Raw genomic sequence first — 16,752 nt, forward strand, 5'->3', positions numbered from 1 at the left:
TCATTTCATATAGATATCTTTATTCGTTTGCTCAGCCGGCTTGACACGCACGTGAAAGCGGTAAAAATAATAATAATACATTAATCCTGTCTGTAACCAATGGCAACAAGGAAAGGACTTTATGTTCGTAATTAGAAACTTTGAATTCAGTTGATTCAGTTTTTTCATTCGCAAAACAACTGTAATACATATACATACAGATAAAAAATTCAGCTTTTTGAACTAGTGCACTAAAGTCTTTTGAATCGACTCATTGTATATTGTTTACATGCTGTATTTGTGATTTGTTTATCTTCTGCTAAACGAAGAAATATGACAGGAAGAGGCGTACAAAAGATCAATATAATGAATTTAATTCTTAAGTAATGTATCGAACAATGTTAAACCTACTTAATACTTTCTGTATTCTGCAAATTTGCATTTAAAAAATAATTTCATGAGTAATGGCAGATTCAAATTTAAGCAACGATCCTGATCTTACAAACTCGACCGCTTTTCTTTGTGGAATCGGCACTTTCAAACCAAAATTTCTCCAAAGATTTGCAAATGCCAAATGTTTCCTTGTATTTTTTTGCCTTATTGGTATTTTACAGGGTGCTTATTTCACATATTTCATTGGGATTTTAACTACTCTCGAAAAGCGTTATTCATTTGATAGCTCTGTTACTGGAATTATATTAATTGCTGATAATATTAGTCCCGCATTATTTGGAATCTTTCTTGGATACTATGGAAAATTTGCGCATAGACCCAAATTAGTAACATTTGGAATGATGATTACTGTTCTGAGTTGTTTTCTCAGTGCCTTACCATATTTTTTGTTTGGATCAGATACAAAACTTACTATTTTATCCAAAAATAACGAAGCCCAATTGTGTAATGAGTATAATAGTTTAGCGTCAGAACACTGTCAAAGGTCATCCCAGAATACTCTCGCCATTTCTATACTTTTTTTAGCAAACTTTTTAAATGGTTTTGGCTCAATGGCATACTATGCTATAGGTACTCCTTACATGGATGATAATGTTAAAAAGAAGAACTCTCCCTTGTATTTAGGTATTATTATGTACTGTATTATATTTCTATTATTGTATTATATGTACTGAATTATATATCTGTTCTAAATTTTACTACATTTTACAAATTTACAGTATTATACTACATTTTTTAATGGACACAAAGTTTAAAAAATTGCAAATTTAAATGAAATCTTTGTTTTTTTAATTTAAATTAATTTATTAAATAGATATCAAGCATAGATTGTTTTAATATAAAAACATATTTTATTTTCATGCATATTTAAAAGTAAATCTATAAAATTATGTAAATACTATTTTCATTACCACTGTATATTTTTATCATTTACAGTGCATTGTTAAAAAAGAAACGTTTGCTGTTCTTTCTAATTTGTTTGTGGTTGAGGAAAATGATAACTTGTTAGAAAAGGTTAACTTAGTGCTACATATTAACAAAACTAAACAATTTGAAAAAGCACAAGTAATGCCTCATAAACAGACATGCTATAGTTTTTGCCCTATATTATTTAATATTATTTATTTGTTTCCTTTTTTTCATTCCGTATTTTGACACTGAAGAAAGTTTCTCCTTCTGGAACTGAAACTGAAACTATAGTATATATCCGTTACCAGAGCATTATTTATGCTCTTATTATATTGTTTAGATTTAGTGAATCAGTATTTATTATAATATGTATTTGTATAAATAATATAAAATTATATTTTTAATTTTAAGAAAATATGACTTTATATTAATACTTTAGTTTTGCACTCAAACTCTTTAAAAACATAACAAATTTAAAAAAAAATAATCAAATGAGTTAAACTGTCTAAAAACTTTTGTATGATTTTAGGTGCAACCTTTGCTCTTAGAATTGTTGGACCTACATTGGGATTTATGCTTTCTTCATTTTGTCTGAAATATTATGAAAATCCCTCTGGTAATAACTGATTTTTTCTACATATTTGATTAAATTGTTGCTCAAAGTATGCTTAGTGTCTTCTGCTGGGACATTTGTATCCTTTAGGAATAAAGGCAATTAGGATTTTTTAAAGAGTTTGCACTCTTTAAATTCTAATTGTCTTTATTCCCAGAATCAGAATTATATTGAATCTTCAAGATTGTTGCAAGATTTTACTTAATTAGAAATGTTCTGCGGTTATTGTCACAAAAAAAAGAAGCAATTCTCGTTAATTAAATTATAACCGTTTTTTTTAATGATAATTTTTTTTATTTTGGTAGCTAAATTTGCAAAAAGAAGAGGCCTTAATTTGTTTATAGTAAATTATGTGTAAATGCCTACATAATGAAAGAAAAAATCATTACTAATTTTGAATATAAGTTATTCTGCTATTAAATGGGAATAAATTGTGCTGCTACTTATTTCATATGTATTCAACATACATTATATTATTATTTCATACTTATTTAAATATTTATTCCAACTTTCAGTACTAAAATAGTTTTGAAGATCTAGCACAAAATGTCTGAAGATGGTAAAGTTGAACAAAGCAATGTCTTTATGTTTTCTCTTTCTCTCTCTTGATTTCTCTTTTTTTTCTTTCCTTTTTTAAAAAAAAACTGTGTTAATTAAATTTTTAAAATTTGTATTTGAATGCTAAATTAATTCTTTAGGTTCAAAATAAATAATTTTTAGTATATATATATACATATATATGAGTAAATTAATCACTTTATGAAAGTATTCTAGTACCAAGTTTTATGCAACCTGATTGGATACAACTGTTGTAATAATGAAAAGGAGCATTGATTTTTCCCCTGATGTATTTTTTTATTGAATTAAATTTATGCAACTATCTTTTTACACTGATTAACATAAAATGGTTTTAAAATCAAGAGATATAAATAATTTTGAATTTAACATGTTTGTAACTCTTAGTAAATTAAATTAGTTTATCATATTAAGGGCAGAAATCACAAATATAAACTTTGATCATGCTTTTCTGCAATGGTGTAGGCTTCATGTGCCCATTCCATAAATTTGAAACACTATATCTAAACTTACAGGGATTTTGACCTGGCCTTTTATTTTTCTTGATTTTATTGGATTTATAAAATTTCGATTTTACCTGACAATATGCCATTTAATAGAAATGAAGACTTAGATTAATTTAAATTCAATACACAACCTATTTTAAAATTTAAAGTTAAAGAGGTATGATCAAATGTTGAACTTGTAATTAATAAACTTTCAAGTGATTAAAAACTGCAAATTTAATTCAGTGGTGAAAAAATAAAAACTTTTCTAAATAATCTTTTCAAAACTTTGGCATTGATTAAATATTATGGCCTCTTCCTTTTTTCTCTAAAGTGACTGTCTGCAACCAGTTTCAGGATTTCTGATAAGTGAATCCAGTAATTTAGTCAAAAGGGCTAGGTCCTAGTTTTACCCACTTATCCAGTTTTGTCCAATTCTCACTTATATATAACAAATACTGTCATAAGCTTAGTTTCTAATAAAAAGTTTCTTTAGATATTTAATATTTTAAGAATCTTTGTATGTTTTATGAATCTTTGAATCATATATCTTTACAGGAGGCCATAAACTTTAAGGTAACACTTCACATTTAATATAACATGTATTTTAAACCAGGACAAAAATTTGATTTGTTTTTGTTCTTTTGCCATTTTAGTTGATCCTGGATTCAATAATAATGATCCTAAATGGATTGGTGCATGGTGGATTGGATTTATCATCCTCGGTTTGGCTATTTTTGCAGCATCTTTTCCTTTGGCATTTTTTCCACGGCAACTGGCTCACACTTCAGCATCCAATGAAATAAATTGTACAATTTCAAAGTCTGTTTGCAGTAAGTTATCAAGAAATTGATAATTGTTTTCCTAAATTTCATACTGACTATGCTGCAAAAAAATTTAGTTTTTTTTTTGTTCATTTCCATGCAATGTTTTATGGAATAAACTGTTTTATGGTTAAATAAAATGTTAATTACATCTCATATGTTCAGAATGACTTGTTATTTATATTTTATGTGAATGATATGTTATTTATATTATTTTTAAGAATTATCTGAAACTTTTTCTTGTTAAATTATTATTGTTAATCTTTTATTTCTGTATTCAGTATGAAATCTTCCAAGAATATTTGTCACAATTTCAGACACTTCTTTATACACAGTAAACTTTTTTATTGATTGAGGTTGAAATACTGTTTAATTAATTAGCAATTCCGCATATTTGAAAGGGGAGGGAAACAACAGAGCCATTGTATTGTAAAAATGGGACTATCAGAGCATTTTCTTAGGACTCTGTTTTTCTTTGACTACGGAAAGGCCCCTACCTCTTGCCAGAAATATTAAAAATTAAAAAAAAGCATTAAAAATTCAAAAACTTTTCTTTTGTATCAATCATCTTAGATGATAGATCAGTCATTTCTAGGTTTGGCTGATAAAGGCAGCAGTCTCCACACTTCTAGAAGTCTTGCACAAAAAACTATCCATAGTCTTAGAAAATAAGATAAATGTAAACATTTTTAATCTCTTCTCTTCATTCCTGTATTGAAATTACATTAAAGTTATTCAGGAAAAATTCCGGCGGAAAAAACCTTAACTGTCTTCTAAAGATAGTGTAATGCAGGAAAGCAAAATTGTAGCAAAAACATATAACTGTTCAGGATGCCGATTTGGCTTACGTTGGACCTGTATTATCTTTAGAGATATGTTATTTATTATATATCAGCATATATATTATAGATAGATATAAATGTTGATATATAAAGTAATATATATCTATATTATTTATGGATACCGTAGATCATATTATATATCTATAATGCATCATAATGATAATTTTTAAAATTTATTCTGATTTCATGTCACTCACCTGAAATTTTAATTTAAAATTTTAAGATGAAAATTATCACAATCATAATATAATTTTTTAAAAATTTAAACTTGTTAGAAAAAATAATAATTTTAAATTTTATTTTTATTTCAAATGTGCTGAATTGTGATTCGTAAAATGCTAAAACACTTATTTCCAAATGGAAAAAAGTTTGTGTAATAATTACATATAATAAAACTGAAACTTTTCCTTCGTTCAACTATAATATTAAAAAATTTATCACATTCTAAAATGTGTTTTCTTTTTGCAGATGATTTAATACAGTCATTAAGAAAATTACTGAAAAATCCTATTTTATTTTTTCACACATTGAGCATTACGTTTCAAATAAATGGATTATTTGGATACTTTGTGTTCATGCCAAGATACATGGAAAGTCAGTATCGTAAATCAGCAGCTGCTGCCAATTTTTTTTCAGGTATTCATCTTTATTATTTATGATTAGTTCAGTAATTTTTTGAAATTATTGTTGTTTGCCATCTGTGTTTAGTAATATTTGGTTGGTATAAATATTAATTATTATTTATGTTTACAAATTGTTTTTAAATATTTATTTTTACTACTTGTGCGTAACTTTTTTAGCATCCCAAAGAGTGTTTATGATTTTAAAACTTAGTTAAAGGGAAACAAATATAACTATAAATGTGTGGTTTGTTGCCTTCTGCTTAGGGCGTAAGAAAATTTTGACAACTGATATTACAGCTGACTGAGAAAAGTTTTAAAGCTTTTGCAAAAACCATCATTTGTGTTTACCATGTGGGGAAGTCTGAGATCAAAATTAAGTTACTTGTTGGAATGCTCTAACGTTCATCTTTAAACATTGTTATAAACTTTGTAAATAAGTTTGAATATTGAAAAGAATAAAATATCTAGTTTCCTAGGCAGAAAATAGCAAATCAAATGTTTTAAAAACTCCATTTTTTCTTTTAATTGATTTCTGAACTCAAGACGTCTGGTACTGACTATAGTAAGTAATATTTTCATTAATTAATACTGAATATATATGTTTAATAACTTTTTAATAATTGCAATTTGTAATAAAATTTTTTTAGGTAGTATTATTATTCACAGCTTATGTGCAGTAATTTCTTTGAATTATAACTTTGGGATTATCTTGTCGACCATTTTCGGCAAACCCAATGTTATCGCCAAAATGTAACTTCTGCGCCAATAACCTCAAATTTTATCATATTTATTGTGTAATCCTTGACTGAGGGAGTTATTTTTCTTTAGCTTGTTGAAATATACTGTTTTTTTTTTACTCCCCTGCAAAATGATTTGAATTCGTGATTTGCCTAGCACTAAAGAGAGTGCAGAGGCATATTTTCAAGAGTATTTTTGGCCATCAAAATGATTTATAATAATATTTATGGTTAGATTTAAGAATAATTCAATGTGTAATTATTAAAAAAAATCGTGGTTTTTACTTTTTTATTTTTAATGCACTTTTTTATTACGTATTTTTGCACTTACATTTTTTTGTTGTTATTATTTTATTGTTATTATTTTATTATTATTATTTTATTGTTATTATTATTTTATTATTACTATTTTATTGTTATTATTTTATTATTATTATTATTTTATTGTTATTATTATTTTATTATTATTTTATTATTATTTGATATATTCAATGTGTTTAGAATGTTATTTCGGAAATTGCTCTCTATTATGATGTTTCTAAAAGATTTACGCATTTTCGTGAGCATGGACGGGTTAACGGGTTAATCCCAAAGTTGTATTAACTAACAATATTAATTTTGAAAATATAGAATTGTTTTTTCTTTTACCAATTCAATTGCAACATTAATGAACTTATTTAATATCTTAGGATCAGTCACTTTAGTAGCCATGGTGGTCGGAGTATTTTTAGGTGGATATTGTATTAAAAAGTTTAAACCCAGGCCAAGATTCCTTGTTGGTTACATGCTCTCCATTGAAATATTTGCAGGGATTGTCCTTTTTGCTGCAATTTTCATGGGCTGTGAAACAACTCCGATGCAAATAAAACCTAATGTAATGTAAGAATGTGATTTTTATTTTATTCTTTGATTTTTAAAAACGTAATGTTTTAAGTTGTTAAGGGGATGCTGGTAGATATTTCAGTTACTGGTTCAGTAGGCTGGTAGCCAGTGTCGTTAATTGGAAAAAGATTCTGATGACAATACAAGTGTAGTATAAATATAGGTTGTCACCCCAGAGTCTGTGGACATTGTGCTAAATGAAATACAGGATGTCTCAAAACTGCTGATGAGAGTTTTTAATGGAAGTAGGGCATATTCCATGGATTGAGAATTACATAGCAACCCATGACATTATTTGCATCTATATAGTGCTGTGAATTCTACAGATGTTGGGTGAGCTGTGTGAATTCTACAGCTCACCTGATTAGAACCATGATGGCTCAGGGGATAAAGCGTTCACCTTCCAATGAGGTGAACCGGGTTCGAATCCTAGTGATAGCTGGTCAATATGAATTCCACATTCGACATTCAGCGACCACAGTGCTAATGTAAAATATCCTTCGTGGTCCCTTACCATCTAACTAACCGTAGGAGGTTGGCACATAATTATCCTGCCAAACCTATTAGTCTGCAAAATACACACCTGAGTAAAAATTTACATGCCCGAATATCTATTTCGATTGTTTATGAATGAAAATATATCAATGTGTTATTAATCCGTCTGCCAAAAAAATGATATTTACAACATTATATTTTCATCAACACTTTTAATTTTAAGTATTAATAGAAAGTATTATTAACAAAGAAAGATTAGATATTATTAATAAAAGTATTAAGCATTGATGGAATAAATGCATAGCATGTTATTAACATAAAAGTAATTTAGTAAAATTAAAAATACCATTGGCAAGGGCATGCCTTTCAACATGTTACTTTAAAATGATGTTATAAAATTTTGTATCATTTTCTTATGCACTGCAATTGAGGTAATTTTTAAGAAAAATATAAAGATAAACATGACAAGCAAAATGAAAACCGAATAAATAAATTTTGTGAGCATAATTAACTTAAATAACATAATTAACTTTATAACATAACATAATTAACTTTAACGTTTATAAAATATAGTAGATTTTCTTTATTTTTTTCTAACTCCTTAGTACCATTTTTTTACCCTATTCAACATTGTGATTTTTGCCAAAATCTGAGGGATGCTTAATCAGTATTTACAGTACCTTTTTTTTAATTATTTACATACCTGGCCAGACATTTAAGTTTAAAAATTTTTTAGTCCTACATCCTGATCGTGAGTTATTATATGATTCTCAATTTGTAAAATGTATCCTACCTCCCAGAAAAGTTTGTGCTGCTATTTTTAAAATACTTTATATGTCTTGTTTTCGTTAGATCTGGAATGAAAGGTTCATTCTTTTCAGCCTAAACTGTGAAAATTTTTCATGCTTTTCTCCTTGTGTGACATAAATGAGAGTTAATTTCATTGAAAAATATATATTATTAGCAATGAATGAATTGTTTTTATTAAAACAATGTATTGTAAAATGAATTTAAATATTTGATTATCTGTGCATTATTTGTGTATGCAGGTGTTTTTCTATTTATTTAGTTCGGATATTAATGGTTTTTTAGAATAAAAAATTGAAGCCAAATCAGTTGGTCCTTTTTTTTCTTTTCATTCAAATAAGCATTTAACATTCATTTTATAAATTAGATAAGTTCTTGTTTGTTTTTGTGTGTTAAAAATGTGCATGGAAGAGCATGTTTCTTTTAATTTTATATAGTATTTTAAAAAATTTCCCTAAAATATTTTCTATTCAAAATATGCAATATTGCATATTTTGAACAACAAGTAACTTCAGAAGATTATTGGCTATACTAAAGTATTTTTTTTTTATATAAAGCTAATATTTTTTCATTTCATTTGATGTAATTAAAATTATTTCATGCTATTAAAGAAATTTATAAATTTTTGCAGACATTCCTTGCATCAGAAAGAATGTAACTACAATTGTTCTTGCAATACTGACATTTTCAGCCCTATCTGTGATAAAAATAACTTTGTTCATTTTTCACCTTGTTCTGCTGGTTGTCAGAGTTTTATCAAAGAAAATAAACAAAAAGTGAGATTGTTTTTATTATTATTGTTATTAAATTTTTATTTTGAATGACAGACGAAAACAAAGTAAAAAAAAAAGAATTGATGCACATTTTTTATACCTTAAAACAATTTAATTTTAGACCCTGATGTTATATATTGGACAGAAAGAAATTTAAAGTGGATCTCGTTAAAGTGGGGACCAAAAAATTTGTTATTTTGGGAGAAGGAAATTCTAATTGAGAAATCTAATGTTTTTAACTATTTTACTAAACATTATGATGGTTAAATAAATACATATTTTTATTAATACTAATTTGAACTTAGAAAAATCATAATCAATGAAAATCAAAGAAAACTGTAGAAAAATACAATGTATTTTTCAATGCTCAACCAATTTTTAAACACTAATTTTTCTCTCAAATAATGTTCTATAATTTTGAATTTTTCTTTTAATTTTAAAACTTTATTATGAATATTTGAAAGAGTGACGATTCTACAAAATAAGTACATTTGAAGATAAAACTTATCAGCTTATTATCTTAAAATGTTTTCGACATTGTTTCCTCACAAGAGTTGAGAAATTGTAATATAGTAATATAAAAGCTTATTTCCCATTCAATCAAAGTTTAATATTAGTTACACGATGTCTAAAATAATGTCTTTACAAATATTTTTTATTATTATTTTTCCTGCAATATTGTTCTATTGTTGGAAATTTCTTGAATGATTGATTAAAAAATAAATAGTTTTAAATTTTATTCATGATATGAAGTACCTCTCTGGTATATAATATATGTTACAAAGACTCACTCAGTGGAATGCAGAGTAAGGAGCAAAGGGCTCAACGATCTCAGACATTCATTTTACCTCTAAGAAAGAACACTTAAGTTTCAACTTTATCATTATTATGAAATGAGATATTTTTACAAATAAATATTTTTCCCAAACAAAATATTTTATGAAGAATAAATTTTAGTATTCAAAAAAAATTTTATTGATGTTTTGGGTCATTTAAACTCCAATGGAAAGTCTGTTGTGGAAATATCTAAATGCGAGGCATCGGGCCCCATTGAAATTATCAAAAATTGCAATCGTTGCAGTGCACAGTACAATCATATAATGTTGCAATTAGTCATCAATCAAAAGCCATAAACTAATGTTCATTTTGCAATTTTCTTCTCTCCATCTTTCACAGACAAATTTGTCTCCTTTTCTATTTTGCTTTCTTATTATCCCCTTATTTTGTAAATAAAAAAAGCACATTTTTAAAATTAGTGTTTAAAAAATGACAAACAAAATGCTATTTATAACAATTTGGAAAATCTGCTTTTAAATGAGCTTTTTTAGAAACTGTTTGTGTCTGGTTAAGGAAATCTCTGTCTAAGGAAGTAATGTAATGTAGGGCCGGGATAGCCTGGTTGGTCGGGCACTGGGCCCATGTCTAAGAAGTCGTGTGTTCAATCCTCTTTGGCCAAAGACTCTCCGTGTAGCAAATGGTAACTGATACACGTTAAATCTGTCGAGTCACAAAAACCTCCATGTTCGTATAAAAAATCATACCTTTGGGGGTACTAGGGGTTTCCTTGGGGATCCTTTTCTGGGAGATACAGGAGTTTCCATGTCATCTGGATCGGTGCAAAATTAAAAGGCTACAGAGTTGAACATTAGTAGTCATAAACGCAAAATTGGGTTGGCTGTTATAAAATAAATAAATAAAAATAAAAAAATAATGTAATGTACCCCTCCTGAAGAAGTGTCCCTTAAATGAGGGTTTACCGTATTAATTACAATTTGATTATTTTTCTTAATGCCTTTGGATTATTATGTGTTGTAATTATTTTATTCTCTTTCTAGATTTATCAAAATTGTTCTTGTATTATCCCCGATGATGAAAATTTAAAAGAACCTGAAGCTAAAAGTGGATTTTGCTTTGTTGACTGTGCCATGTTTTTACCTTACATCATCATTGTTAGTTTGGCAAAAATGTTTTCTTCTACATCTCGAGTTGGAAATGTTTTAATTACACTCAGGTAGTGTGCAATTCATGTAGATTACTATTAAGTTAATTTGCTAATGCTTGTCAATTAAAAGATTTTTATATTAATTTGTCAGATGTGTGGATGAAAAAGATAAGACTTTGGCATTAGGTGCCGTTGAATTTGTTATTTCTATTTTTGGTAAGTTTGAATTTGTACATTGTTTCATTAATGCTGTTATTTTTGCAAAAAAATGCAGAATGTTACCTAATCAATGCCCTTTGTGTACATTTGGAATTTTCTTGAAATATTAAACCAAGAAAGTATACACATTAGATGAATTAATAAATGGAAAACTATTAATAGATTACATTCTATAATGAATATTGGACATAGTGAACACTCTGTAGTAATGAACTTTTTTAATGGTCCCTTTTGGAACTCTCGTTTAACTGTTATTTTATACGCTTTTACTGGACAGCTGAAAAATTGGTTGTTTGTTTATAGTGGACTCTTAATTTCATTTCCTCAGTTTTTTTTTATTTCATCAACTTTAAATTTACAGGAATTCCAATTGCAAATAATGGAATTTCTTTAAATTGTACTTTTGCATGCTCTTCGCCTTAAAACTAAGGTGAACAAATTGTTAAGCAGCTTACCCCTCTTCTTTCTCACCTTCCCCATATTAAAGGATAAGAAACTGCGGCAGCTTCTACCCTAAAAGTAAAATTTGCATCAAAAATTCTGAATTTGCACTGTGCGTCAAGAAATACTATATTCTTTCTTAATTGTTGATAGAAAATTGGTAAATTTTACTCAAAATCGAACTCTAATCAATCGAAAATTAATTAATTTCTTACATAGAATGTTAAAAATTAATTTATTTAATGTTTAATTTATTATACATTTAATCAATCAATAATTTATAAGCAAACTATGTACTATTTTAATCACTATTTCTAACAATATTGCCGTATTCTAAAAAATAATTTTTCAAAGCATTCAGATGTAATGATATGAATTATCTGCAGATCTGCAGACTGCTTACTATAACAGGGTTCAACTATATTAGGACTGTAATTTTAAGATCATCCACTAAATTACTTTTGTACAAAAATATATAAATGCATATGTGTAAAGTATATTCCCTGTATTTTTGTTCAAAATAGTTCAAAGCCTGCTTTGAAATTATTTGATGAAGGAAGTCCTAAATTCAATTAAAAATTTTAAATAAATATTGGTATAAGGGAATATTAACTAATTGATTCAGGTAATTTTTTTTAATGTCACAGTACCATATAAAATTTTCTACATATTGATCTCAAACAGGTATGAGTTGTTCAGTGCTCTATAAAATCATTTTGCAAATTGTTACATTTTTCTGTTCTAAACAAAGTATTTCTAAAATAAAAAATAATATATTTTATTATTGTTAATATTAAGTTGAGCGAGTTATACTTTTTTTAGCTCCTTTATGAAGTAATCTGATGCTATATATATATATATATAATGTGTGTGTGTGTGTGCATGCGTGTGCTATTACAAAAGATGTCTCAATTTTTTCTTTCGTCAACTACAAGGACTGCTATAATAGAAATACGAAGCTTTTAATTTTAAAGTCTTTCCTATGAAGTTTTATAATTATGTTAGAAACTGTTATTTTTTTAGCAAATTTTTTTCCGTGTGTTATTATTCTTTCAAAATAGCCTAAAATATAATGGTTATTTATATAGATTTTTTTGTTTGTTCTAGCTACTATTCCTTATCCTCTTCTGTACGGATATGTGATCGATAAAGCTTGTATTTTGTGGAGTAGAAAATGTGGGCAAGATGGAAACTGTTGGCTTTATGATAATGATCTTTTTAAATATTACCTCCACAGTATGTCTGTATGTTTTATTTTTCTTGCAGTGTGCTGTGATCTTGTGGTATTTTTTATGAGTTCGAGAATGAAGAACTTTTATTCTCCCCATAAAGAAAATGGAGAGAATAATGCACTTCAAGATATGTCGCCTGATGCTGATGCTCTAGTAGGATGAGTAATTGTTAAATACATATAATTCTTCTACTTCTAAAATCATCATTATTATTATTAGAATATGCATTTTAGAATACTTTAAACTTAATGCAAATTGCTTATTTTAACAAATTAAAGCTATAATGTTTCAAATTTTAAAATTATATTAAATAATTTTTAACAAATTTGTTTGAAATTTAAGCAAATAATAATGGTTTGTCTATAGATATACTGATAAATTGTTATTATTATTTTTATATATTATTATCACTTAAAAGATTGAGGATGGAGTTGACACTTAATATTGTTTGCGGTGAAAAAAAGTAGTTATTTTTTGTCAAACTTCAGCAACTTTTAACAGTTTAATATGAAACTTTACTTTTAACAATTTAATGAAAAGTGTTAAAATTCAACGTAACATTTAACATTCTGTAACACTAACATTGTAACATTTTAACATTCTGACTTCTCAAAACTCTCAAAAATGAGATTATCTGTCAATAAATGTTTAATTGTCTAGGATTAGGAATGAAATACTAGTGTTATTAACAGATTTGTTAAAATGTTTTTCTTAAAAAAATGACATTTTTTTCAATAGTTATTTTAAAAATAAATGTTTTGTGTATTTTAACAAGTGTAATTAAAATTTAGAGAAATTTAAATTCCATAATTTTTCTAGAATTTGTGAAACATTTAAAGTGCAAATATTTTTTTATAGATGTATCAAAGCTTAAATTATGCAGAATTAATCAAAGTTTATATTTAAAGCTTTCAAATTTTACTCTTTAGATTATATATTTGTTTATAAGTGTATAAAATTTTAATTCATGCAAAATTAATCAAAGTTTATATTTAAAGCTTCCAAGTGCTAGTGTACTTGTATATTAAAGTTCAAATCATGTGAATTTTTTTGTTTAAGGCTATCAAGCTGGAAATAAATATAAATGCCTTAAATGATTTTTAAATATTTACAAAAATTGCCAAATTTTAAAAATGAATCTCTATAGTAAAAGAATAATTCAATTTTTTATTATTGTGTGCGTTTCCAATTTATTGAAAACTTCATTTATAATTTTCTTGTCAAATTTAATATAGTTCAGGGTATTATTTTAAGAAATTAGTATATTTTTCTTATTGCATTAAAATTTAATTTGCAGCAACATTAATCAAAGTTTATTTATAAATATTTCATTTAATACATAATAATAGTTAATGTAATTTGTAAATGAAAAGATTTCTTCTTTATTTAAGAATTAGAAAAATGAAATGAAATGAAATAAAAACATGAAATGTTTTTTTGTTCAGGATCAAACTCTGTGAATATGATAGTTCATTTTGTAACAAATGAGCTTTGATAAGGATCACTTCATTTTGTTATAGTAAATCATAACTTTAGAGAAGGACACATTATAAGTTTTAAATTACAATTTTTTCTAATAAAGTTAATCTATGCTAATAGCTATATTATAAGATAATTTATAATAGCAAAGCTTGATTTGACCTATAACATATATTCAGAAAATATATCCAATGTTCTTTAATTGCCACTAAAATTTTTAAAAATTAAATGTGTCTTATGATTAGAGAAAATGTTTCATGGTATCAGAAAAATATTCTAAAAACGAGATACTTTTTTTTTCGGAATGACAAATGTATCAAAAGTATAAAATGTATTCTGATCAATCCTTAAAGAATAATTATTGGCTTTGCTAGTATACACAAAAATTTTTTTAATACAAAACTCACCTCAAAAATGAATTACCAGTTAACCATGTACATAGCTAATTAGATTTTATCAATGTTGTATGGCGATACAATGGTTGGCAAAAAACTCTTTTTTTACATTTTTGATTACAATTCTTTATATTTTGAAATTTTTGATTGATTTTTAATATTTCTTCAATCATAATGATTTTAAAATATACAGTTTAAACTTTCTGTAGTATTTAATATTGTGATACTTCATACTTAAATGTATATCAACTTTTAATTAGTATTTTTTTTTTAAAAAAAAGGCTGAGTATTTATTTTCAGACACTATACAAAAAATAAATGCGTAGAGTCTTTCAAAATGACTGCAATGCAGTTAAATAGGTTCTTAAAGTAAAATAATTTATTATGGAATTAGTTTTTGCTTTATTGAATTCTTTTTCATGTTTTCAGATAAATACAAACTTTGACCTTTTAATAAACCAATTTTAACACACAAAGAAAAAAATACAAGGTTGGTGTGAATCCACTTTTCTCTTTTTCGATGTGTTGTATTATTTTTTTTGTAAGGCTGTGGTCAATTTTAGAAACCTGCACTTAATGTGCAAAAGTATTATCTTATTAAATGCTTATCACATAAAAATATTTTTCTATATCAAGGCTTAGTAAAACTTATACTTCTAATCTTTTCACACAAAAACTTGTCATGTGACAGTAGAAATATGTATTTTGTTAAGTATAGAGTGCAATATATACTAAATACTTACTTGATTGAGCACAAAAAATTTATTGTTGAATTTCAAAAAGAAATTCAGCTACCAAATCTATTCGTTTTCTGAACACTTAAATTTGCTCTATTATTTAGAATTTTGACTATTATTTTAAGGAGCTCTGTTATATTGTAAAAGTTAAAATACTTAATTTTTTAAGGCTGATGTTATAACGTTTTTATGCATATTGATAATGGTTTTACAGAAATTTTTTCCCCTTTCGATTTTATCTATGGTTATTGCATTTTCTAGCATTAAGTTTCCATTATTATTAAATCTGGAAAATATTAATCTGAAAATGTTAATCTCAATAGTTTTTTTGTTACTTATTTTTTGCAACTAATTTGCAATTTCATTTGTGTGATATTTTTTATTTTTATAATTTTGAACTAGTCCTTTTATATTCTATTAGTCATATTTAAGATCTGATTTTTTGTGGTAAATCAATGTTTAAAAAGAATTCCATTTAATTTGAAATGTGATTCAAATTAATTATAATCAATGTTGTCGACTTAATAATGAATTTAAATACTTAATAAAATATTTCAAAGCTATTTGTATTTTGCATTATACTATAATGGTTTATAAATGCTCAACAGGTTTTAAATTTGCAATTATAAAAATGTATTTTCAATAAAAAATTTAGTTTTACTATTTTATGTTTCCTTTCTGCACGTAAATTTTTGTCTTTTTAAAATGTAAAAATAGACTAATTTTCAGATTGGTGATCACTAAGGCCCGAATTTTGATAACATTTGCATTTTTTTCCTTTAGAGCATTTTTTTAGATTTATAGGGCATTTTTTGCATTTTAAAGCATTTAAGTTTTTTGTTAATTTTTTCCAATTTTTATTATTTTTTGGGGCATTTTTATTACACGAAATTTAAGATTCGTTTTGTAATTTGTCTTGATTTAGAAGATGCTGCATCAATTAAGATAACGCAAAACGTGTTGGCCTCTGATAAAATCAAAGGAAACTTATCATTTATCAAGTCTAACTTTGCTATTGTGTCCTCGACAATTACAAGCTTGGAGAAACAAGTATTTGAACTTTGCGATGGATTGCCACCGGACCTCATCAGACTGATTCATAGACTAATTTGTTCGATAACTTTAGTTTCTTGCAACTTTTGCTGTCTCTCCATGCACATGATCGCATTTTTAACACTTTTATTTTTGAGATATCCATCCAGTCACTGAACTTTTTGGACACACCTTACATGAACAAGCTCCTACCATTTACCTGTAAAAGCTAGACCAAACATTCAGCTTTCAAAGATTATTCTGTATTATTTAGAAT

At 26.3% G+C, this 16,752-nt stretch overlaps 1 protein-coding gene across 3 annotated transcripts; it reads left to right on the forward strand.

Annotated features, from left to right (window-relative positions):
- The first annotated feature begins 89 nt into the window (after nucleotides 1–89).
- LOC107456980 (solute carrier organic anion transporter family member 74D) lies at nucleotides 90–16,106 on the forward strand. 3 transcript variants are annotated; one of them, XM_043052541.2, is made up of 9 exons: nucleotides 99–1,056; nucleotides 1,871–1,957; nucleotides 3,672–3,848; nucleotides 5,150–5,317; nucleotides 6,731–6,920; nucleotides 8,857–9,001; nucleotides 10,834–11,009; nucleotides 11,092–11,156; nucleotides 12,708–16,106. In XM_043052541.2, the coding sequence occupies exons 1-9, from the start codon at nucleotides 444–446 to the stop codon at nucleotides 12,992–12,994; spliced, it is 1,908 nt and encodes a 635-aa protein (XP_042908475.1). In that variant the 5' UTR covers nucleotides 99–443; the 3' UTR covers nucleotides 12,995–16,106. The 3 variants fall into 3 exon arrangements, with proteins under 3 accessions (XP_042908486.1, XP_042908479.1, XP_042908475.1); XM_043052552.2 differs by lacking the exon at nucleotides 11,092–11,156 and having other exon boundaries at nucleotides 90–1,056; nucleotides 12,867–16,106; XM_043052545.2 differs by lacking the exon at nucleotides 11,092–11,156 and having other exon boundaries at nucleotides 90–1,056; nucleotides 12,708–12,894.
- Nucleotides 16,107–16,752: the final 646 nt, after the last annotated feature.

The sequence above is a fragment of the Parasteatoda tepidariorum genome, chromosome 8, assembly GCF_043381705.1.
Source record: "Parasteatoda tepidariorum isolate YZ-2023 chromosome 8, CAS_Ptep_4.0, whole genome shotgun sequence".
In the NCBI taxonomy this organism is placed as follows: Eukaryota; Metazoa; Arthropoda; class Arachnida; order Araneae; family Theridiidae; genus Parasteatoda; species Parasteatoda tepidariorum.

What these genes read in the sequence shown, in the direction of transcription:
- LOC107456980 (XM_043052541.2), top strand. Translation starts at nt 444, where the DNA reads ATGGCAGATTCAAATTTAAGCAACGATCCTGATCTTACAAACTCGACC. An exon ending in GAACTCTCCCTTGTATTTAG is followed by an intron (nt 1,057 to 1,870) that starts GTATTATTATGT and finishes GTATGATTTTAG; the next exon opens with GTGCAACCTTTGCTCTTAGA. An exon ending in TCAAAGAAAATAAACAAAAA is followed by an intron (nt 9,002 to 10,833) that starts GTGAGATTGTTT and finishes TTCTCTTTCTAG; the next exon opens with ATTTATCAAAATTGTTCTTG.